General features: G+C 41.6%; 2 protein-coding genes across 3 annotated transcripts in view; both read right to left on the bottom strand.

Annotated features, from left to right (window-relative positions):
• The window catches only part of RPL14 (ribosomal protein L14), a 301,323-nt gene that overhangs the window by 18,921 nt on the left and 257,351 nt on the right, over positions 1 to 25,051 (bottom strand). The window lies entirely within an intron of this gene.
• ENTPD3 (ectonucleoside triphosphate diphosphohydrolase 3) overlaps positions 6,561 to 25,051 on the bottom strand; it is a 39,031-nt gene continuing 20,540 nt past the window's right edge. Inside the window, exons 5-11 of the mRNA XM_076006553.1 lie at positions 21,113 to 21,263; positions 18,505 to 18,664; positions 17,293 to 17,520; positions 11,810 to 12,088; positions 11,519 to 11,629; positions 10,957 to 11,094; positions 6,561 to 7,892 (exon numbers count right to left, since the gene is read on the bottom strand). Of these exons, the coding sequence (XP_075862668.1) occupies positions 7,656 to 7,892; positions 10,957 to 11,094; positions 11,519 to 11,629; positions 11,810 to 12,088; positions 17,293 to 17,520; positions 18,505 to 18,664; positions 21,113 to 21,263 (1,304 nt within the window). The 3' untranslated portion in view covers positions 6,561 to 7,655. The remainder of the gene's footprint in view (positions 7,893 to 10,956; positions 11,095 to 11,518; positions 11,630 to 11,809; positions 12,089 to 17,292; positions 17,521 to 18,504; positions 18,665 to 21,112; positions 21,264 to 25,051) is intronic.

Below are 25,051 nucleotides of genomic sequence, written 5' to 3'. Positions count from 1 at the left end.
AAGAGTGTATTTTGATTCCTGACCATGGTTCTGAAATTCAGAGAAAGGCAATGAGACTTTCCCCCTGTGGTGAGAGGTCAAGTTCCAGTGATGATTCAGAGTTAAGTTTTAGGTAGGCAAGAGCAAAGGAACAAAAGCAGGGGTCATCTGGGTACAGTGGCATGAGCCTGTAGCTGAGGGCAGGAGATTCCCTTGAGCCTAGGACTTTGAGTCCAACCTGGGCAACATAGTGAGACCATGTCTCTGAAATAAATAAATAAATAGCAAAGACCTCTTGGGACACCACTTCCATTTAGAAAAGAAGAAAGCAGATGACAGGCAGTAGAGGGGAAGTAAGAATAGTAAGAATACCAACATACAGAGACACAGACTTCTGGCTAAAGATAGCTGGTAGAACACAAACATCTAATGGCATTCCTTCCTGACATCCTACTAAAACTATGATGGGACTTGCCTTAGCTGCTTGGCTTGTTTATCTTTTCATATTTAAGGCGACGTGATAAAAAGCTGATTGGAGGTTTTGAGTTACTGATTCAAGCTTCACTGTCGGATGAAGTACTGGGGAAACTCCAAATGTCAGCACACCTGTGTTCTTTCTCCTGGGCTGCTTGGATTGCCCATAAAAGAAAAATCATTCAAAGTCCTGCCCAGACAGTAGTCTGCCCAGAGTTAGTCTAGAACCTGGGCGCTGATGGGATTAGCGGGATTGGGGTCTAAACACTGAATATGCCCTAATTCTCCTAATCCTGCTGTTTTGGTCTGACTCCTCTACCCTCAACTGTGCCTTGTACCTTCCAATTTCTCCGCCTGAGTTGGGAAGAGGCAGTCACTCATCAGCATTGAGTGGGAGAAGCGATCTAGGAACTAGTGCTTCTTAGGCAGCTTTCAACTAATCGTCTGTATTTTGTGCTTACTAACCCAACTTTTGGCTGGACCCAAAGCCACAGATTCTTGAGCTTTTTAAGAACACTGCTGTTTAAACTGGTTGATTCTTGATTTTCCCCTTGATTTAGGATTATGCTTTCTTGGATCTGCTAAGGCAATTACCCCTGGTCTACTGGGTTTTCAGGTGCCAGAATGTTACTGCTGTTGTCTTTTCTTCCTCTGCTTGTGGATCTGTGCTTGTGTGAACAGTTTTTTCCTTTTGAAAGAAAGTAGTCTGGATCCCAGCCTTCCTCCTACTAAACCCCCTCCTCCTGCTGTATTCACATCTCCCTTAGTAGTAACTCCAGTCTTCCAGTTCAGGCAAAAATTTTGGAATAATCTTTGACGACCCCTTTTTTTTCCTCTCCCATTCCACATACATCCATCAGCAAATGTTGTGAGCTCCACTGTCACATAGATGCAGGGTCTGACCACTGCTCACAGCCTCCACTGCTACCTGTCTGGTTCAAGCATTTCTCACCTGGATCATCATAATTGCCTACTAATTGTTTTTCCTATTTCTGCCCTTGCCTCCTTCATTTTTCTTTCTGCAACTAGAGAGTGAACCCTCAAAACAGGAGCTAGACATCACTCCTTTGTTCAAAACTCTCCAGTGGCACCCCCTGCAAAGTCTACTCCTTGTTAATTCTCTGACCTCGTCTCCTACATCTTCCAGTTATTCATTCTGCTCTAATCACACTGGCCTCCTCCATGTGGCCAGAACCTTGAACACGCTACTGCCCTGGGGGCCTTGGCACATGTGGTCTCCTTTGTCTGCAATGCTCTTCCACTAGATATTCAGATGCTGCCTCCTACCTGTTCTTCCTGTCTTTGTTCAAATGTCACCTTATCAGAAAAGACTTTCCTGACCTAATAGCAATCCTCTTCATCTGCTCCTGGCACTCCCAACCCCCTTGCTCTGCTTTATTTTTCTCCAGATGAGTTATAATCCCCTGTCAGGTGCATATTTAGTTGTCAGTGTCTGTCTCTCCCAGTGGAATGTCAGCTCTGGGAAGGCAAGGACTTTGTCTGCTTTGTGCATTGGTGGAGTCACCTAGGCAGGATCCGACTCAGAGGATGAACTCAATCAATATTAGTAGAATGATGAATGAATGAATGAATTGAATTAAACGACTATGTTAAAGGAAAACGAGGTCTAAGAAGCTTAGGCCAAGGCCACACAGCAGTGTACAGCAGAACTAGGATTTGAACCCACGTTTGTGATGTCTGAGCTTTAGCACTTAATCATTTTGTTTGATGTTTGGGAATAATGTTTATGGAGGTCTGAAAGTGCTAATGGTATAAATGCTATGAAAGAAGTAAAATATAAAATTGTAACTGCAGCATGATCTTAACTACGTCAAAATGTGTGGAGAAAAAGGTGCCAAAAGAAAAATACCAACCATAAGGCAGTGAGATTCTGAGTTTTTTTAAAAGCATATTTTAAAACTCCTTATTGTAGAAAACTGTGAACGTATGCAAAGGAGTCTTGAAAACAAAATCCACAATACCACTATCCAATCTAAACAAAAATTAACTGGAATACTTGATATCATCCACTGTTCAGATTTCTAATTATCCCCTTATTTTATAACAATAAAAATATATTTGAACTAATGATTTCTTTTCAGAATCTTTAATTAGAAAAATAAAAATGGCTTGACCTGAGAAGAATATTCTCCATGTCCAGCAGAGGGCCTTCAAGGCTCATGTGTTTCAAGAGGAGAGACGTTTGTCTCATTTTTGTTACAGTCTCAGTCATTTAGCTCAGTGCTTAGCACATACCGGACTTTTGGTGAAAGTATGATGAGTGAATGAATGAATAAGTAAATGGGTAAAATAAATACTTTTTAAAACTTGTATTTATTGGCCACACTATATGCTAGGCATTGGCTAAGTGCTCTATTTTCTCTTAACTATCCCGTGAGGTAGGTTTTATACCTATTTTATATATGAGGAAATGAAGGCTCAAAGAGATTGAAAGACATTATGAAGATCATAGAGCTAGCAAATAGTAAATCCTTGAGTTAACCCAGATCTGTAAGTTTGTTTTTAAAGTGTCATATAGGACATACAGAAAATGTGTTAAAGGTTGAAGAAGGGAACAGCTGTAACCACTTACCTAGTTATAGAACATGGCCATTGCTGTTATAGAAGGAGTGTTTGTGTCCCTTGAAATTCACATGTCAAAGCCCTAACCCCCTCTCCACTCCCACTGCTCCACTTGACCAGAAAAAAAAAAAAGTCCTAACCCCCAGTGTGATATTTGGAAGTAGAGCCTTGGGGAGATGATTAGGGTTAAATGAGGTAATGATGGTGGGGACTTTGTGATGAGGTTCATGCCCTTGCTAAAAGAGGTACCAGAGAGCTCCCTCTCTCTATCTCTTCCTGTCTCTCTCTTTCCCTGAGAGCTCAGAGAAAAGGCCATGTGAGGATACAATGAGAAGCCGGCCCTCTGCAAAGCCAGGAAGAAGGCCCTCACCAGGAACCGAACTGGCTGGTGCCTTGATCTTGGACTTCTTGGCCTCCAGAACAGTGAGAAAATTAATGTTCTGTTTTTTAAACCACACAGTTTATGGTATTTTGTTATGGCAGTCCAAGCAGGTTAAGACTCCGATTTCTCCCTTTCCAAACACAACCTCCGTCTTCCCCTAAATATAAGAGTAATAATTTCCTTGCTTTTCTTTAGAGTTTACCTTCTATGTTTAGTTTTGCCTGTTTTTGAACTTCATATCAGTGGAATTATGCCACGTATTTTTTGTGACTTGCTTTTCACCCTCAACATGATGTTTGTAAGATCCATTTATACTGAGCATATATTTGTAGTTATTTTGTTTTCATTGATGTATGGTATTTTCTAGTACAGATATATCACTGTTTATTCACCTGTTTCATGGGATGGGCATCTTGATTGTTGCTAAAAACATTCTTGGATGTGTATCCTGGTATACCTTAGTTAAATACCTTGTACTGGAATTTCTGGGTCATTTGGTATGTATATTTTCAATTTTATTAGACAATACCACAGTTTTCCAGAGTGGTTGCATTAATTTTCATTCCTACCAGCAGTGTATGAGAGTTTCAGTTGTTCTGCAGCCTCACTAACACTTGTTATTGTCAGAACTTTTAATTTTTGCCAAACTATAGCCATACACTGTTATTTTATTGTAGTTTTAATTTGCATTACCTCAATCTATTAATGAGATTGAGCACCTTTTCATATGTTTGTTAGACATTTAGAGCTTTCCTTTAGTAAAGTGTCTTTTCAAGACTTTTGCTTATTTAAAAAAAATTGGATCATCTGCTTTTCTCTCACTATTGTGTGAAAGTTCATATAATTTGGAAACTAGTTCTTTATCAGCTATATATGTTGCAAATATCTTCTTCCACTCTGTGGCTTGTCTTTTTACTCTTTTAATGGTGTTTTTTGATAACAGAAGTTCTTAATCTTAATGTGATCCAAATGTATCAAGTATTCTCTTATGGTTAATGCCTTTAGTGTTTAAGAAACCCTTCCCTTTACCCAAAATCCTAAAAATGTTCTTCAACATTCTTTTCTAAAACCTTTATAGGTTTATCTTTCACATTTAGGTTTTTAATCTACCAGGAAATGGTTTTTGCAAATGGTGTGAGGAAGGGATCAAATTTAATTTGTCTCCATAAATATATCCTATTGTCCCACATGTTTTCTCACTGCTTTGATGTGACAGCTCTGTTATAAATCAGGTGTCCACATGTGAATGGGTATGTTGGAGTACAAAATTCTAAAGCCAAACTCCTAACTACTACATGCTGCTGCCCTTCTATGTGAAAGGAAACATGATGCAAAGAGTTTTAGACTCAACTAGGCCAGAATCTCGACCCCCGACCTCCATCTCCAAAAACACCCATTAGCTGAGTGGTACTGGCATGTTCTTTCACCTCCAAGCCTATGCCTTTCTTACATGGTTGTTGTAAGTAAGAGACATGATTTGTGAGACCTCATCACTTTATCTTTACCACATATTTCAAATGTAAGCACTTGCTCTGGCTGGAGCTTTGGGGCTTGGGATTCCATAGTTGTATTAGTTTTCTGTGACTATGTAACAAATTGCCACAAACTTATTGGCTTAAAACAATGTCCTTTACCTGGCAGTGCCACAGTTCTGTAGGTCAGAAGTCAGGGTGGGCTCAACTGGGTTCTCTGCTTGGGATCTCAGAAGGCTGAAATCAAGATATCAACTGGGCTGGACCCGTATCTGAAGGCTCTGGGGGAAAATTTGCATCCAAGTTCATTCAGGTTGTTGGCAGAATCCAGTTCCTTGCAATTTCAAAGACTGAGAGATTCCTGTTTTCTTGCTGACTGCCAGCCAGGAATTGCTCTCACTTTCTAGAGGCTGCCTGCAGGCCCTTTGCACGTGGCGTCTTTCCATCTTCAAGCTGGCAACGGCATGTCCAATTCTTCCCAAGCTTTGGATCTCTCTGACTTCCTGGCCTGGAGAAAATTCTTTGCCTTTAAAGAGCTCAGGTGATGAGCCTAGGCCTACCTAGATAAGCTATCCATTTTAAGGAAAACTAATTAATAATGACTTTTGTAAATCCCTTTTGCCATGTGCTAATGTAATCACGTAATCAATCTCAGGAGTAACACCAGAGGGTGAAGGTGCTGGGGACCATCTTAGAAAGTCCTCTCACCATGGTAACTAGATATATTACTCGGACTGCAGGTTTCATGATGATCCACCTGGTTAATATTTTGATTTGTGTCATAAAACCTAAAATACTTCATCAACTTATTCCAATTTCCTAAATGTATCAGCAATGTTGACTAGGACTTGCCTTCATAAAGGCTTGGCCCTCTTTCCTGCACAGACATGTTTTTTTTCTTGCAAACTCTTGGTGATTTGGATGTTATTTTTATCTACCTCTATAGTTTATTGCCCATTTCTCAGTCATTTATGGAAACAACCTCAATCAACAAATATGAGTAAATACTACATTCATAGCACTTACCCAAATCCAAAATCATACCTGGAAAGGTGTTAAGCCCATAATAGTTGTTTCTTAGATGTTTGTTGAATGAATGAGTGATGTATGACAGGCTTTGCCCTTAAGTAGACTACTGTCTACTTTAGAAATAAGCCATATATATACACACTCAAAGATGAATAACAATCTATGAATTTATGTGACCAGCTTTGAAAAAGTGATCCAGGCGCTAGATCCTAGTGTGTATGTGCAAGGAAAGCTTTGTGGAAGACATAGAGCTAGAAATGGACCTTGAGAAATATGCATTATTTGGGTGGGTGGAAGGATGATCCACAGTCCGGAAAGGGAGGACGGTGTGGGCAAAGGTGCAGTTTGGGATGGGAGCAGCCATTTTAGGTGAGGCTCGAGATCTGAGTGGCAGGTTATCAAACAAGGTACAGAAATGTTTGAGTCAGTTATCTTAAGTACCCAAAGGTTTATCAAAGCAAAGGAAGTTTGAACTCTCTGGAATAAAGATAATATTAATGGATAGTGTTCTTTATTTGCTGGGAAAGTTTTAAAGAAAATTCTGTTAATTAAAACGAATTCCTCTGATAAATGCTATGTTGGGTTCTTAGGAGAAAGAGTACCATATGCAAGTTAACAAACACACACACTGCAAGTCAAAATAAAATATGAGTTCTTTATTCCATATTCAGCTAACAAACAGCTATCTGAAATCATGTTGAGTTTTAGTTTGTAGCCATTGGATTTGCTGGGGTTCTTTCTCGTCCCACTTTGAAGGTAATCCTGCAGCTTCCTTTTCTATCCCCAAAGTCAAGAACTATGGCTACTATGCAGAGAGCTCTATGCTCTAGGAAAGTAATAGGTGAGCAAATCATAGAATAGGATGTCTTATGACAGTACCAAGTTTACCTGTGGGAATGGTGGGAAAAATATATACACCATGAGAACAATGGAAGGCAGCCCTTTGCTAAGCAAAAGTCTAGCAAAGGCAATCAGATCTGGAATGCAATAACTTCGCTAGGTGTAAACGTGTTTTGTAGCAGGGCACACAGATATAATGGTGAGGTGAGGATGATGACACACACACAGGCTCCAATCTAGTGACCAGAGCCCTGAGTGGGGATTCTACTTTTAGAATGGCCTGCAGTTTTCTTGGAGACCTTGTGTGTGTCTGTGTGCTTCAGGTCCTACCTGCATGACAGAAGCCTGGCCACCGTCCTTGGGGAAAGGATCCTTTTCCCCCAGCTACCATCTTCTACCAGTCTGAGGGCACTCAGTGCTTATGGGCTTGCTAGAAGAAAGTCTTAATTAAGGCCCAATGGGAGGAAGCCATGAAATGCGATATTTGCCTGGACCAAATGCTTACTGGGTGTCTTGCTGGGAGCGATACTGAGGGAGGAAGATGGAAACCAGCTCTGACGTCAATTATTCAACATTAAACTGTATATTCTCAACTTACTCTTTCTCTGGGGGACTTGAAATAAAGGGCCTGACCTTGATGGCCTGTCTCTTCTCTGTTCCTCAATAGATCAGCAAGTGGGTCGGGGGTGGGGGGGTCTCTGGAAGAGCAATGTGCACAGAGCAGCTGGGGGATTCCCCAACAGGTGCTTTGGCAGAAATCATTATCCAAGAGGCACATGTTCTAGGTGTTTGATTTTTAGCTGTATTTCCTAAAGGCAGCCACTTTACTTGCATTGCCTGGTGCCACTCAGGCTGGTTCTGAGTAGCCCTTGGGCTCCGGGAGCTGCTTTGAAGGCTCAATCAGAATCTACCCCATGGTCGAAGGCATGCTCAGAGTGCCTCTTTTTCCTGGACACCAAACACAGGTATGCAAGAAATACCAGACACAGCAAGGCTGCTGCGGTGAAGAGGGCGAGGATGCCTACAAAGACAGGCGGCTGTATGGGCAGGCGGATCAGGGGGCTTTCAGCTGGGATCTGGTTGGTCAGGTTGAGCATGTATCCCAGAGACCAGCCTATGCTGCTGTTCCCCACCTGTGGAGTAGAGGAGAAGACGGCTCAGTTCTCAGAGCAAGCCTCCGGCCTGCAATTACATACTCAGCACACCACCATCAACCTCACAAAGCTCCTGCAGGAAACTGTGGCCCAAGGAGGTGAAAGGACTTGTCCAAGTTCAGACAGCACACCCTGTGGCCACAAAGGCTTGGGGGTCTCGCCTCCAGCAACGGAGAGAAGACAGTCAAAAAGAATGAATCCTCACAAGCTTGCCACAGCCAGGCATGAGGAAGGCACAGTTAATGACAATGAAAGTATCCCTGTTTTCCAGGGCTATCTCCCTGTTGTCCAGTGTTTGTGGCTAGAGAAAGAGGGTAATGAGTGGTTTACTAAACCCAGGACCAGTTTCTCAGAACAGGGAATCAGTCCAAATGGGAAGCAGACTTTGTCGATTTCTTGTTAGTTCCACCCATTTTTGCTTTACATGTTTTTAGGCTGGTTTATTAGGCATATAAATGTTCTGAATTTGCAATCTTTGTAGTGAGTTGAACTTTTTATCATTATGTTGTAACCATGTCTATCTCAAATGAGGTTCTTTGTCTGAAAGGCTATTTTGTCAGATATCAAATAATTACATCATCTTTCTTTTAGGTGGTGGTTGACTGATAATTTAAATATATTTTTTTAAACTTTCTATCTTCCACATCCTTATGCTTGAAGTACAAGTGTTTCTCTTATGAGTGGAAGCTACTTGGTTTTTAAAAATCCAATCTGGCAATGTCTGTCTTTTAATTGGTAGGTCTAGTCCATTTATGATTATTGTGATTATTGGTATATTTGAACTTCTTTCTAACATGTTACTTTAAAATTTTTTTTTTTTAAATAGAGTTTCACTCTGTTGCCTGGGCTAGAGTGCTGTAGCATCAGTCTAGCTCACAGCAACCTCAAACTCCTGGGCTCAAGCAATCCTTCTGCCTGAGTCTCCCAAGTAGCTGAGACTACAGGCATGTGCCGCCATGCCCGGCTAATTTTTTTCTATATATTTTTAGTTGGCCAATTAATTTCTTTCTATTTTTAGTAGAGATGGAGTCTCAATCTTGCTCAGGCTGGTTTTGAACTTCTGATCCTGAGCGATCCTCCCACTTTGGCCTCCCAGAATGCTAGGATTACAGGCATGAGCCACCACGCCAGGCCTAAATTTTTAATTAGTGCTATTTTTCAATATATTTTTTCCCTTTCTTGCCTTAAAAATGATAGCTGTATGTCCACGTTGACATTTTTAGTTTGCGCTTATTTATGTCCCTGTATCTTATGACCCCCCTACCATACCGCTTTCATGTTGGGTATTTTCTATACTTGGGCTATATGGATGGATTTTTCTCTTTTATTTAGTGTTAGTTTTCTTTTTTAATATAAGCTTTAAGCCACAACATCATTTATTCTTACTTCCCGTATTTTTGTAATATCTCCTGGATTTAATTGTCTTCTGGATTTAATAGTCTTCTTATTTGACTGCTTCCTCTAAAAATATTTTCAATATAAGTTTTATGTGGCAAATCTTCTGAAGTCTTTTTACACCCTTACGTATAATTACTAATTCGACTGGATGTAAAATTCTTTATGATTAAAGGAAAGAAACTTTAAACCTAGGAGGTTCTATCACTCCAAATCCGTATTCAATGGGAAGTCATTCTCCCTTCTTATTCTGCATTTTACTGGTAATTAGATTCATTAGAAGCTAAGCTTAGAGACTACATGCCACCAATAGTCCTTATGTCTCCAGACATCCTTATTTTTTATAGATGACTCAATTTTATTTAGTAAAAATAGACAGTCGGAGGCCTAAGGCAGGATATTGATTGGTTTAATCTAATTATTGCCAAAGCTAGTATTGAACAGGCTGACTCCAGACATCCTTCAGGCTTCACATCTGCTATTCCTGAAATGAGAAAATCTTCCCAGAATCTGGGGAATGCAGCGCTGGCTGAACATATTTGCAAGGCTGAGTCCTGCCTGAAAACAAGGTCTGAAGGTCCCTTCACTGTCACCTGGTGACAGCTGTGATTCCAACTTCTGACCATTCTGGTTACTTGATAATCATTTATATCTATAAGTGATATAATACATCTATATATTTTATGGATTTATAAAACACTGAGCTAATAAGATCATCCCCATTTCCCAAGTCTTTGTCAGTAAATACAGTGACCTCAGGCTCATTCAAAGACAAAATTTTTGTTTAACGCTAATGTAAATCTCTTATGCTCTAAAGCCTGCATCTTACTCTGACATCTCTGTAAAATGAAGAATAATTAGGTACTATCCTCTTGACAAAGTTAAGTTATATTAATATTTCAAGCTTTTATTCAGCATGAAAAGTCTCAGACCCTTAACATATTTATCTATGAACTCAACAGACATTTACCAAGCACCTACTAAGTTCTGGCTCTTGTGTTGAATGTTGGGAATATGAAGTTAGTAAGACAAGTCCCTGCCCTTGAGGACCTCCCTGATCACTGGCCCTGGGCTTCCAGTCCTTTTCTCACCTGGAATGGTCTCCTGTGAGCAACCTCTCTAAATTCCCCAGGGGCACTTCTCTTGGGAAGGACTCAATGTGATCAGCTTCTGCCCATCAAGTTTTGTTGTTGTTTTTTGTTTTTTTTTCTGTGAGACAGAGTCTCACTCCGTTGCCCGGGCTACAGTGCCGTGGTGTCAGCCTACCTCACAGCAACCTCGAACTCCTGGGCTCAAGCAATCCTTCTGCCTCAGCCTCCCAAGTAGCTGGGACTACAGGCATGCGCCACCATGCCTGGCTAATTTTTTCTATATATTTTTAGTTGGCCAATTCATTGCTTTCTATTTTTAGTAGAGACAGGGGTCTTGCTCTTGCTCAGGCTGGTTTCGAACTCCTGCCTCGAGCAATCCGCCCACCTTGGCCTCCCAGAGTGCTAGGATTACAGGCGTGAGCCACTGCACCTGGCCCTACCCATCAAGTTTAAATCACCAATACCTTTTTACTTTCTACCTTTCTGGCACATGCATACATACATACAAACCTCTCTTTTGGGAGGAAAAGGAGAAAAAGATTTGTGCTTTGACTTACTTCTTTTTTAAAATGTATCTGGGACCAGGTATCCTCTGTGAATTTGTATACATTCACAAACAGGTGGTAGATATAGTTGGCGGAGAAACAGTAGGAGCGGGCGTACACCTCATCAAATTTGGGGAGCAGGAGAGGAAGCTGAAAAGGGGATTTAAAACATCTGAGAGGCAGGGAAGGCAGCTATGTTTTTAAATGAGCACCTTAGATCAGCGGTCATATTTTAAAGAATCTTATCACTCAGAATTTCATAATAAAATGGCCAAACAATACAATTATGTAATATAATAATTAAAATATCCCTATACAATATCACGGAATAATCACCTCTAAATTCACTGAGTGCTTGTTGTGTGCCGAACACTGTTCCAAGCATTGTGCGTGTGTCTATAACACTGATGCACACTGCATGCGTGACATAGATGTCCTTATGACCCCATTTCATGGATGTGCTAGAAGGAGCACGAAGGCCAAGTTCAGAATATACACACACATGCACACACATGGAGTAGATTCTGCTATACTTTTTTGTACTGACACTGATCATTTCTCTTTAAATACTGACCTGACTCCAATCCTGTGAGCAGAAACTCCAGGTGCTTGAGTTGAAGGTATCAAGGGAAAAGCTACCTGAAAGATTTAAAGCACTGGCTGTGTAGTAGAATCCTGCAAAAGCCTGTAAATAAATAGTACAGAAGGAAATCAGTCCTCAGATTGGGGTATACTATGGAGGTTTTGGGGTGAGGAATAAGAAAGTGGGTAACGGGTCAGCAGAAGAGAAACAGAAAGGCAAGAAATAAATATTTGATGGGGGGTGGGGGGGAGAAAAGAATCTTCCAGTGGGCTTTGCTCTTACCACAAATTTCCCTTTAACCTTTGGCTGATAAATCCCATCAGAGGAACAGGTTTCTCGATCGTGGCAAGTTTTAAAGTCAAATATGGAAGCCATCTTTTCCCTACAGAGCGATGGGTCTCCAGTTCCTTCAAAAGTGATGATCTGGTCAGGGTTGTAACTTGCTGGCCTCTGGTTCACTGTACACAGGCTGTCAAATAGGTGGCCCATGGTGAAGTTGGTGCTATAATTCCGGGGGTAACAAGGGTTGGTGAGAGGGCTTTTGGTGGTAGAGTTCTGTAGGTAGAAGAGTGAGGTGTTAGAAACCACTCTTTTGTGGAAGACCAAGTATTCCCCTTTTGCAAATTCTCACTATGACGACCTTCCAATGCTAAGAGAGGAACTGAAAAAATAACACTCTGCACCAGCGTGTACCTGATCCTAGGTTGTCTGGATAACTCAAGTAAGGGCAGGAAAGGGGTATGTGTGTAAGAGATGGTTACCCTGTATCAGGCACAGTACTAGGCTCTCTCTCACATTATGTGATCCAGCCCTCTGATAGCCCTATGAAGCAGGTTTTATAAACTCCATTTTGGTGAGAAAACAGGTATCTTAAGATTATTGCATCACTTTAAATAGAATATTGTCTATCCATGTAGTAAAATAACCCAAAAGGTACAAATAAACGTATGAAAATGAAGTCTCCCTCTTACCCACTTCCACACACAAGACCCCTCTCTGGAAACAATTACTATTATCAGTTTTGGTGTGTCCTTCCAGAGATCTTATATGTACATGCAAATATATTTCCTTCTCTCACCTCTTTTCTTTTTTTAGAACCATAAATTGTAGCACTTAATATATCCTGTTCTGTTCCTTGCTCTTCTTATGTAAAAATATATCTTTGAAGCTCTCTGGGAGGCCGAGGCGGGCGGATTGCTCGAGGTCAGGAGTTCGAAACCAGCCTGAGCAAGAGCGAGACCCCGTCTCTACTATAAATAGAAAGAAATTAATTGGCCAACTAATATATATAGAAAAATGAGCCAGGCATGGTGGCGCATGCCTGTAGTCCCAGCTACTTGGGAGGCTGAGGCAGAAGGATTGCTTGAGCCCAGGAGTTTGAGGTTGCTGTGAGCTAGGCTAACGCCACGGCACTCACTCTAGCCTAGGCAACAAAGCGAGACTGTGTCTCAAAAAAAAAAAAAAAAAAAAATATATCTTTGCGATCTTTCCATTCATTGTACATGTAGAGTGGCTTCTTTTTTTTTTAGTGATTGCATAACATCCTACTGTACAAATAAACCATAAGTTACTTAAGGAACACCCTCTAAATGAACATTGAGGTAGTTTCCAATCATTTTGCCATTGCAAACAAATATCCTTGTCACATATAAATCTTTGATCCATTTACAATTTGTTTGATATAAAGACTGAGGTAGGGACATGGCTTTACTTTTTCCAGATGACTATTCAATCTTTAATCTACTGGTGCAAAATACTCTCTTTATCTTATGCTAAAGTCCTAAATGTATTTGGTTCTATTTTATGAACTCTCTTTTCTAAGGAATTGGATTTGAACTCTGTTCAATTTCAAAGCCACTAAGGCATACAGTTTCCCCTACAGTAAAATTTTGACTCAGACATTTAGCCTAACTCTTTCATTTTACTGATGAGGAAATTGAGATATACATAAAAATAATGAAATTATTTGACAATGGTCAGTGACAGGATTCTGCACAGAATCCTATAAAAAATTCAACACTCATCCAATACAACTCACATGAATGTCTTCCAGAAAGATCTTCATATAACTGGGGAGGAGGTGAACAGTCCCCTTTCTGCCTCCATGGTGTGAAAAAACAGTCTATGATTTTAAAAAATTATTATATCTAATTTGTAGCATATCATATCTGGGTTACCCAATGGCTGAAATATTGGTTGGAAGAAAAAAAATCAAATCAATCAACTGCTTATTTAGTATCTACCCCCAAATCTGACTTATACTTTTTCAATGATCAAGAATAGTATAAATTATTTCTGGCTTACCACATAGATGAAGCTCTGTAAATATCAGTTCTCTTTTTTCCTCTTTTGTGTTTGAATTATTTGTTAAGGCTTTTTTTTTTTTTTCTTTTGAGATAGAGTCTCGCTTTGTTGCCCTGGCTAGAATGAGTGCCGTGGCATCAGCCTAGCTCGAAGCAACTTCAAACTCCTGGACTCAAGCAATCCTCCTGCCTCAGCCTCCCGGGTAGCTGGGACTACAGGCATGGGCCACCATGCCCGGCTAATTTTTTCTATATGTATTAGTTGGCCAATTAATTTCTTTCTATTTATAGTAGAGACAGGGTCTCGCTCTTGCTCAGGCTGCTTTCAAACTCCTGACCTTGAGTGATCCTCCCACCTTGGCCTCCCAGAGTGCTAGGATTACAGGTGTGAGCCACCACGCCCGGCCTAAGGCATTCTTTAAATATAGTTTGCCAGTGTGCCAAGTTCAGGTACTCAACATTCAACAATCTTCACCAATCTTAGTGTTTGCAGGGAGGGCACTGTTATGAAAAAGTAAATCTGAGAGTAAAGGTGCACTAGAAAACTACAGCACAATCTGATCTTAGAGTAAAATCAGCTAAAATTGGAAAAAAGTGATAGAAACTATTCTCAATAGTGATAGAAAGTGTTAAAAACATACAAAAAGAAACTACATTTAACAACAATGGATCAAGAAAGACAAGTAGTAGCAATTCCTTTGCCCCATGAATGAAGTCAGGAACAATGCTGTATACTTTGTATATGTATTTTTTAGAAATTAATAAAAAGAGAAGTGCTAATATAAATATAAAAACAAATGAAACAACAGTACAGGACCAATGATGTTATCTGCAAATTTTATTGAAGGATATAAGGTAAGAACTAAATAAATGGAAAGATATTTTATAGTTCTGGATAGAAATTCTTAATATCAATAAGCCAAATTTTACCAAATTAATGTATACATTCATGCAATTGTAATCACAATCTCAACAGAAAAACTTTTTGGGGGCTACTATTTAAAATTATTTTGAAGTTCAAAATAAATGCCTGAGGCCGGGCGTAGTGGCTCATGCCTGTAATCCTAGCACTCTGGGAGGCCAAGGCGTGAGGATTGCTCAAGGTCAGGAGTTGGAAACCAGCCTGAGCAAGAGCGAGACCCCATTTCTACTAAAAAAAAATAGAAAGAAATTAGCCGGACAACTAAAAATATATATAGAAAAAATTAGCCAGGCATGGTGGTGCATTCCTGTAGGCCCAGCTACTTGGGAGGCTGAGGCAGAAGGATTGCTTGAGCCCAGGAGTTTGAGGTTGCTATGAGCTAGGCTGACACCATAGCACTCTTAGCCTGGGCAACAGAGTGAGATTCTGTCTCAATAAATAAATAAATATATGAAAGGGAAAGAAAGAAAGTGAATGCATGCCCCTAATGTCTAACATGCTGTCAGAGTGAGACTTGAGCCATAAGGCGACTGGAAACTCATTAATAAGAAAATAATCTGCAGATTATATCTCTAGGTGTCATTCTCACCACACTATGTAGTTCCTTATATTACAGGAAATGCGACCCAGACTGGTGGAGTTTACTCAGCCAGTGTTCGTGACGCAATAATTTTTGTGAACCTTCCTGAGTCAGGGTTTGGAAACACATATTTGACCCATGAAAGCATTGGTCAGGCAGGTCTGGGCATGCATTTGTAGGTAAGCCCTATCACAGCTGGATCCCTCTCCTTAGATGAGTCAGAAGTCTCCAAGGGAAGAGCCACCCTATCGAGCATCTAGATGTTACCAGGCAAATTGGAGACCTCACAGTCCCCGTGACTGTGACAGCCTGGGGGCTCACTCCTCTGAGTCCTGAATTCTCAAACCTACATGAGACCTCAGAAAGATGGAGTATTTACTTCTCTACTAAGGACCACTGGATACATAGACATCACTCTTTAGTAACTGTTGTAGGAGCACACGTATAGACAGACAGATAGGCAGACACACACGCACTGCTCAGGGCCAGCCAAATTTAAGAGGTTAGCCTCTCTGGCCCTCACTCACCCTGGGAAAAGAATGATTTCACCTTAGCCTCCACCTTCCACCCCTGCCAGGGCCAGAGCTGGAAGAAGGGACATTAAGTATTGTGGAAATAAAGGAGTTGGAGAAAAGAGGACTCTCCAGGGTTTCTTTCCTAGAAGGGAGCGTGTTGGCTGAACTACTTCAATGAGCAAGTGAGGATAAGTGGTGATTACTGAGACCCCCACTGGGGAGGGTTGACGGGGTTGCCTGTGGGTTGGATTTGGCCGAGTGGGGCAAGGAGTGAGAGTTGGCAGGAATCATGCCAGAGTAGCGAGGGCTGTCTGCAGGGTTCTCATGTCTGTCTTTCCTAGGCAGTGCTCAGACTCTCCTGATAATCAATGTCTCGTGCATGTATGACGAGGTGCCTGCCTTTCCTGGGAGACTCGGAGAGAAGTTTTGAGGAGTGGCCAGAAGGGGAGGGTGAGTTCCCACAACCCACCCTGCATGAACACTGAGTAAATGCAGGGGTCTGAAGACGTGAGTTCTGCTGTGGACGACACTTCCGTGAGCCAGCTCCATTCTTCTGCAGGCTAGTGTCTGGGAAACACTGCCCCTGTCCTCAGTTACCAAGGTAGATTGCAGGAATGGGGGTGAACATACTGATGCCGTGTCCAGTCTGTTCACAGGCTGACCCAGCCCTTGTCCCCCAGCCCAGGTCCCATCAGAAGCCAGGATCTGTGCCTTCCGGTTGTCCTCATATCCCACTAGTCAAGGCCCCTCTCGTCCATCTCAGCAGCCCAGCCATGGCGGAGACGGATGTACCCTAAACACCGGAGCAGCTAGTCCCTCACTGATGCACACTGTGTAATGTGGAGTTTACATTAGCAACAGCTCTCCAGCTGGTGCTGGAAGCAGCCTTCTGGGCCCCAGAGCACTTACCATATGAATTACTGACCAACATGATGGAATTCGGTTGCTGTAAAGTTCCACTATCTAAAGGGCGTGTGGCTTGCCTAATATAGACCCATCTAAAAGGAAGCTGGGCCTGGGAATGGCTCTACCCTCTCCCTTTTCAGCAGGCATTTCTCTTGTGACCACTAAAAGTATTTTGTCTGCACCCAGGGGAGTCTCGAAATTCTCAGGCTTATTTAGCAACTGGTTTAAAACAGTTTGTGCTCATAAAGGGAAGGGATCTCAGGTCCTGAATTATTTACAAAACATGTGGAGCTCTGGAAAGTCCCTGACTTCTTACTCAAGTTTGCTGGAAGTGGTCAAACAAATATATGTAGAGAGAGAGAGAGTGCGTAAGAGCGAGCGAGTACACTTGGACCCCCAGGAGTAAATTGGAAAATGCTATTATTTCCATCCACCTTCCATTTGGACAATTGGAGTGGAAAGGACAGACTCCAGGGCTCCCTCCCCTCGGCTCAGACCCTTGTGGGAACACCTGCCGCCTCCAGCTGAGGTACCTGTAGGAGCATTGCCAGAAACCTCTTCTCGGCCTCGTTCCGGCCGTAGCACTGGAAGCTGTGTGTGTAGAGCGCATACGCGTAGCCGTACAGGGACACCTGTGTGATGTCACTGGTGTTCAGATCCACCTTCTCTTCTGCCACGAAGGATATTTGAGTGGAGGCACCGCCTAAATCCAGGGCCCCTGTGGTTTCCACGCCATGCGGGTGCACCCACATATGCCAAAGGTTCTTCTGCACAGTGGGGAAAGGAAGTGAGAAAAAAGGCCAAAGGCACCATCTCCATTTGCCCAGGGTTCTCCACCCAAGGCCCATCTCCTATTACCAGGAAGTGTGACGGGGAAGCATTGGGGGCCAATCCTCTCCTTTTCTTTCAGGGTGGCGAATTCGAATGCTATGGGAGCTGGGCAGGTAACATAGACGAGTACTAAATGAGGGAAGATTGGGTGTCTAGAATAGGGACTGGTAGGAACTGTGACAAAACTGGTGAGTCCCAAAGGTACACTGTGTTCCCACTGGTTGTTAGCATGCAGGAATGTGAGCCCATTGTGACCAGTCCCTCCAATTTTGGTTCCACAGTTCTGGGTAAGGTGGTCAGAATTAGCTAGAAATGTGGATTTTTGTGTGAAATTTCCCAAGTGTTAACTGTGGGTAATTAATTTAAAATTTTAAAATACATTTTAGGGGGAACAAAATAGGTGTTGGGCAGGACGTGGTCTGGATGCCCTCGTTTGTGCCCTCTGTAATATGGTGGTTGTCTCCTGGAGTTGACTTTGCACCTAACGAATGTGGGGGTTGTGTGTGCAGAGACTGAACTGTAGGAAGGCCTGAGGACACAGAGGGAAGACTTCCCTCTGTCTCTGGGGACTCAGGGAAGCCCACTGCGGGCTCTATAAATTCCACGGCTATGGAGCCTCTTGGAAGGGTCATTCCCCAACTGCCCTTCAAAATACCCATAGCCCAGTGTTAAATTTAGAACCCACCCCTTCCAATTTCATACAAGCTAGTAAAGTGATGATATTCCCTCTCCCCTATGCATTTGGTCCTGTTTATGACCCATGTTTTTTTCTCCAGCTATTCGCATCTTTTCTTATCTATTGTCTCATAGGTGTTTCCCTAACACATTACATAATAGGAACGATACAGGACAGATGTCTACCACTCACAGGGGATGGGATAAATAGTAAGGTTAAAAACCATGCATTTGTTTCCACACACCTCCAGGAAATTTCCCATTAAATAGTTGGCTGTAATCCATCCATATACCCCTTCCTCTTGCCCAGAAATGATTTGAGCACCCCTAAAATCAAAGGGCTGGGACTTGAAGTAGCTTTGGATGCTCGCAAGGACTTCATTAGCTGCTGTTTCATTTTGCAACCTATGCAAGGCACAGAACACAAAAGGCTGAGTGCCCAGACAACACAGTCTCAAAATCCGTAAGTCTCGCTCAGGTGCAAATGTAAACCTCCCCACCTTCCTGCTGGCAGGGACGATTTTCCAGATGTGTGCAGTACATAGCAACCCCTTTTGCAGGCTGAAGACTTCCAGGGCAACCGCAAAACTGGGATGCACTTGTTACCTGTCAGACTGCCAAGCAGGAAAATAGCTTTCTGTAAAAGAACAATGTGTTCTTCCCACCCCTACCTGTTCCTGTTCCACTCTCCAGTGATCAGCTAATCATAAGAGCCTCCTACTTAATTGCCATTGCTCTGTGTCAGATCAGCAGAGGAAAGGAGATTGGTGAAGGCATAGAAGTGGCATAAGTAATCTCTTGGAGGCACCATATAAAGGAGCCCTCCCTCATCCAGCCAGAAGGAAGAGGAGCTTAGGAGGAATGGGGAAAGGAAGAGGGTTGAGTTTTCTGCTATTCCTGTGTCATCATGACGGGATATGATGGTCACCATGGCAGTCGGTGAACTGAAAAACCATTGGTGTGGTGACTCACAGAGGAGTGTCAGCAGAGCATTATTATATTCCCCATGACACAGTGTTAAGGCATCCATCTGCTGCCATTCCACCCTAGGAAAGAAAGCTCATTTGGGAGATTACTTCCCCTTTCATCAGTGGATTAAGAAAGCCCAGGAGCACTGGATCACTCTTGGCTCAGGAAGAAGAGCATTGTGAAATTGAGACAAGTGGAATTGATGCCAGTTCGGTGGCAAATTATCACTGCTTGGAAGATAAGTTAGAGTCTTCCCAGTTTTATCAATTCCCATCACAGCTGATTCTCATTAACTTTTTTTTTTTAATTTTAATTTTCTAGTAATTAAAATATCAGGCCAGGTGTGGTGGCTCACGCCTGTAACCCTACCAGTTTGAAAGGCCAAGGCAGGAGGATTGCTTGAGCTCAGGAGTTCGAGACCAGCCTGAGCCAGAGCAAGACTCATCTCTACTAAAAATAGAAAAATTAGCTGGGTGTCATGGTGTGTGCCTGTAGTTCCAGCTACTTGGGAAGCTGAGGCAGGAGAATTGCTTGCGCCCAGGAGTGTGAGGTTGCAGTGAGCTACGATGACACCACTGTACTCTACCTGGGACAACACAGCAAGACTCTGTCTCAAAAAAAAACCCCAAAACCGAAAAAACCCAGCTAGTTCCTCAGAAGAATAGATCATCATCAGAAAACAGTTTTACAAGAAGGAGTTAATACTTAATCCTAGTCAAAGGAGACATCCATTTTTCCCTGAGGTGGTAACCTTTCTGTTCCATGGTTTTTGTCATGGGCTATAAACTGCAGAGTCTTTTAATTACTTCTCACTGAGAGATTAGGGGGAAAACAACTAAGAAAGTGTCAGGTTCTTAAGAACTGTTTTTATAAGGAAGAAAAGGCAGAAGGAAGGAATTCATAGATCATTTCTATTATAGGTAAACTGAATAATTTTGAAATATATTCCAATGAGCAAAGAAATCTGACTAATGTCCACACTCTATGTGGTTGGCCAGGACATGCAGGATATGAAGACAGAAACAAGGGTAGGGAATCCCAAGGAAAAGACCCAATCCACTGGGGAGTGCTTCATGATTTCTTTTTATGATCATATAAAAGTGGCTCTGTTTGTTGTTCCTTTATATTTTCTTCATGCCCAGACTTACACAACTTTACATGATCGGAATCGTAGATAGAGCGCCTTTGAAACAGAATGAGTGTCATCTGCTTGTGACAAAGCCTTATTTCAATGCTTACAGTGGCCTCTACCCTGAGCAGATTTAAGCTTGGTATTTCTTTTTGGAATAATTTCTCTTTTATTTCAAGGTCAAGGAAATATTATAATGGAGAAAAGACATTCAAAAACAAAGCAACGGGGCTAAAAGTCATGGCTTTTAGAAGGAACTAATTGATTGAATGAAATGAGATCTTTGTTTTGAGGCAACTCCAAAGGCTTTGATTGACATGAGACACAGACATTCCATTGCTTTAAAGCAGAATTCAGTGACATTTTATATATGGGCAGAAGGTACATAGCTGTGGGTTGCACTTACAACGGAACTTAGCTGGTTGTTCACAGATGTCAAAATCCCAAGTGTCAAAAACAACTACTTTTCTAAAGAACCAGAGGTAACCCCCATGAGAAGATTTCACATTACCTCATTTTCCCCAGTGTTTTCGGTAAAATCACCAAGGAGATTTTAGAACTATTTCCTTACTTGTTTCCTTCTGGGTATTAAAGACTCAAAGTTTCCCAACCTTTAAAGCCCAAGCTTAGGGCATAATATGGGTTTCTTTCTCTCAGGTTTGTTCCCCAAAATAGAGTTACATTCTTGGCAAGGCTCTACACATTCTTGGCTATTAATAGGTCAAATGGGCTCCTTTGTGGCGTTTCGCCTTTACCTTAGCAAGCGCATCCCAGCCGTGGCTCCCAGGTGAATGCGAGTGGATCCGTGGAGGTGGGCTGGAACCTGCTCCTTGACTCTGTGCATGCACTCCTCAAAGGCTTTGGGGGTGTCCTGGGGGTTTTTCCCATAGCTGGAGATCCCAGCGCCTGCAGAGCAAGCAGGCAGCACTTTGTCAGCATTCCCAAGAACCAACAATAGGAATACAGCTTTTAAATAAAAAACAAATTGGCGTTGGAAATTATTAACCCAATGATTTGTTAGGGGATTGAAAACAGGTGGATGTACTAAGTCCCGTGTGGTCACACTGATCAGTCCATTCCCAACCTCTGGAAGGAATGAATGACAAAGGTGAAAAAAGTAAACCAGAGCCTATTTTAAAAGGATGTGTTCATTGTGGAAATTTTAAATATAAATAAAAGTAGAGAGAATTGTATATCGAACCTCATGCACCCCTCTCCCCGCTTCAACAACAGGCAACTCTTGACTTCAGCTATGCTCTTTCCTGCTCACTCCACAAAGCAAATTGCAGACATCGTACCACTTCATTCCAGTATTTTAGTATGTGTCACAGAAGGTAAGAATTCTTTGAAAAAATCATAACTAGAGTTCCATCATTATGTTTTTAAAAATTAAAAATAATTTCCTAGTATCATCAACTATCTAGTTATGGTTCATATTGACTCCATATTCATTCTTATCCTGTCTTTCAGTCCTCCTCTCCCTCCCTTCCTCCCTCTTTCTCTCTCTCTCCCCACTCTCTCTTCTGTATGAATCAGGGTCCCAACAAATTCCATACATCGTAAGCTCACGTCTCTTTTAATCTATTGGTTCTGCCCTCCCTTTCTATTTTTTCCTTGTAATTATTAAAAATGTCCTGGCAATTTCTTTGTCCTGCAGAGTTTCCACAGTCTAGAACTTGCTGATTGTACCACACAGTCCAATTAACATCTTACTTGGCCCCTGGTATTTCCTATACATTGTTAATTGAATGTTAAGGCTTGATCAAATTCAGGTTTTAATTTTTTCAACAATCATACTTTATAGGGATTAATGTGGACTTATAGTAGGAGGCCCCATAGTGTCTGATTGTCTCTCTTTATGTGCTGTTAGCAGTCATCACTTAGCATGGCTTAGAGCCATGATTGCAATAGCAGTTGCAAAATGATGAAACTTTAATCTTATCTTTTGTTTTTCATTTATTACCTAAAATACTTTCATACGAGAAAAACCTTCCCATAATTAACTGTTTAGTTACTCTATGGTATGGTTTATACAGGGAAGGCAGGATAAGTACTTGATTATTTTACTTTGTTTACCAGCTTTAAAAGTATGCCTCATCTCTTCAGCATGCCCTAATTTTATTTATTTATTTATTTATTTTGAGTCAGAGTCTCACTCTGTTGCCCAGGCTATGGCATCAGCCTAGCTCACAGAAACCTCAAACTCCTGGGCTCAAACAATCCTCCTGCCTCAGCCTCCCTAGTAGCCGGGACTACAGGCATGCGCCACCATGCCCGGCTAATTTTTTCTATATATTTTTAGTTGGGCAATTAATTTGTTTCTATTTTTAGTAGAGACAGGGTCTCGCTCTTGCTCAGGCTGGTTTCAAACTCCTGACCTTGAGCGATCCACTGGCCTTGGCCTCCCAGAGTGCTAGGGTTACAGGCGAGAGCCACCGCGCCCAGCCAGCATCCTTTAATTTTATCAATGAAAGATTTTGTTTGTTTTTGTGGATCTTTAGGAACATATGACTTTTAAAGACATTTGATGTGTGTTGATTGACTGCAGTTATTTTTATTGAGGGTCTCATCTCTGGCCAGTGGGGTCCTCTTCAACAAGACCCCAGAAGCTTTGGGGGCTTCTTTGCTTTCTGAGCAACTGAATGTATCAGATGACTTTGTACATTTCCTGCCCCAGGTCTGAAATCGGCTATTTCTCTGAGGAGCCCTGGTTCCTTTTATTGAAAAGTGGTATTTGGTGTTCAAATCTTGGAAGCTAGAGTGCTTGTTGCAAATCTTTTCAGAAGACAGGCCTAGGAAAACTTTATTTAAGAGAATACATACACCATGCACTCTGGGAGGCTGAGGCGGGTGGATCGTTTGAGCTCAGGAGTTCGAGACCAGCCTGAGCAAAAGTGAGACCCCTGTCTCTACTAAAAATAGAAAGAAATTATCTGGACAACTAAAAATACATAGAAAAAATTAGCCAGGCGTGGTGGCCCATGCTTTGTAGTCCCAGCTACTTGGGAGGCTGAGGCGGTAGGATCACTTGAACCCAGGAGTTTGAGGTTGCTGTGAGCTAGGCTGACACCACGGCACTCTAGCCCAGGCAACAGAGTGAGACTCTGTCTCAAAAATAAATAAATAAATAAATAAATAAATAAATAAGAGAATATACACCATGAACTCTTATCAATAACTTCCAATTCAAATTCAAGACTACAGGATTACTTTAGTTAACCTCTTTGATCTTACATCTTTACCTTCTTTTTCCTATGCTAAAAATCATGATTCCCAGCAAAACTAACATAATTCATTTGCTTTATTTCACAGTCTACACACAACAGTGTCAGTATAACAATACCAGCACTGCCACCAACAGTGTGATTATTTAAAACAGTTTGAGAATTTTTTAACAAGTTCTTTTTGTCCTTAGGGTATATCCCACTAGGGAAATACAGTCGAATTACCATATTTAATCATTTAAAAATATTCTTTCTATATGGTTATGCCAACAACTTTTTAAAATTTTTTATTTATTTTTTGTTCTTTTATGAATTATCATTATGTAATATGCTAACAACTTGACATAATTTGTTTCATTTTGCTTTTGAATTTTAGGAATTGTTTCTTTAAAAATTATTTAGTTTTATAGTCATCAAAATAGTTACATAGTTCTAAAATCAAATCTACAAAACTAGGTATAATCAGAGACATCAAGCTCCTAGCCTTGTCTCCTCTTCCTATAAGTAGTTTTTTGTGTGCTCTTTTTTTTGAGACAGAGTGTCACTGTTGCCTGGGCTAGAGTGCCGTGGTGTCAGCCTAGCTCACAGCAACCTCAAATCCCTGGGCTCAAGGGATCCTCCTGCCTCAGCCTCCCGAGTAGCTGGGGCTACAGACATGTACCATCATGCCCAGCTAATTTTTTCTATATATTTTTAGTTTTCCAGCTAATTTCTTTCTATTTTTTAGTAGAGATTGGGTCTCACTCTTGCTCAGGCTGGTCTCGAACTCCTGAGCTCAAACAAGATTTGCCAGCCTCAGCCTCCGAGAGTGCTAGGATTACAGGCATAAGCCACCACACCCAGCCCCCTGTAAGTAGTTTTTTAAATGTTTATCTAATGTGTGTTTAATATAAGCAAATAGACATATATTTTGTATCACCCCACCTTTTAAAACTTACTATATATACCTTTCTCCGCTTTGCTTTTTTGCATTTAACAATATTTCCTAGCGACCATTCCACAGCAGTATGTAAATGTTCCTCATCCCTTATATAGTTGCATTGCATGCTGTTGTGCGAATGTAACTTAATTTATTCTACCAGTCCAGGATCTGAGTTTAAATAAGTCCTAGTTTAGCAGAGAAAAAATATAGGACAGATAAGGAAGATGGAGAGAGTGTAATCCCTCTGGAAACTTTCTTGGTCTGTTTGGAATTGTTAGAGCCACTGTCTCCTTCCACTGCCCTTTCTCAACCTTTTCCACTCATCTTTCAACGACCACAAACCATTAAAAAAAAAAAAGCCAATGACTCTGATTACAAGTTTTGCTTGGATGTGTCCATTAAGACGCACAGACATGTGGATTTCATCCGCAGTGCTAGAGAAGCAAGGACAGGCTTTCCCAACCTTGGCCAAGGACAGAGCCTCTGATGCTGTCATCCCTCCTGGGGGAACAGCCTCCCACAACAGACAGATGACAGCAAAATAAACC

The sequence above is a fragment of the Microcebus murinus genome, chromosome 1 (assembly GCF_040939455.1).
Source record: "Microcebus murinus isolate Inina chromosome 1, M.murinus_Inina_mat1.0, whole genome shotgun sequence".
Lineage (NCBI taxonomy): Eukaryota > Metazoa > Chordata > Mammalia > Primates > Cheirogaleidae > Microcebus > Microcebus murinus.
This window is presented reverse-complemented; position numbering and strand designations above follow the sequence as displayed.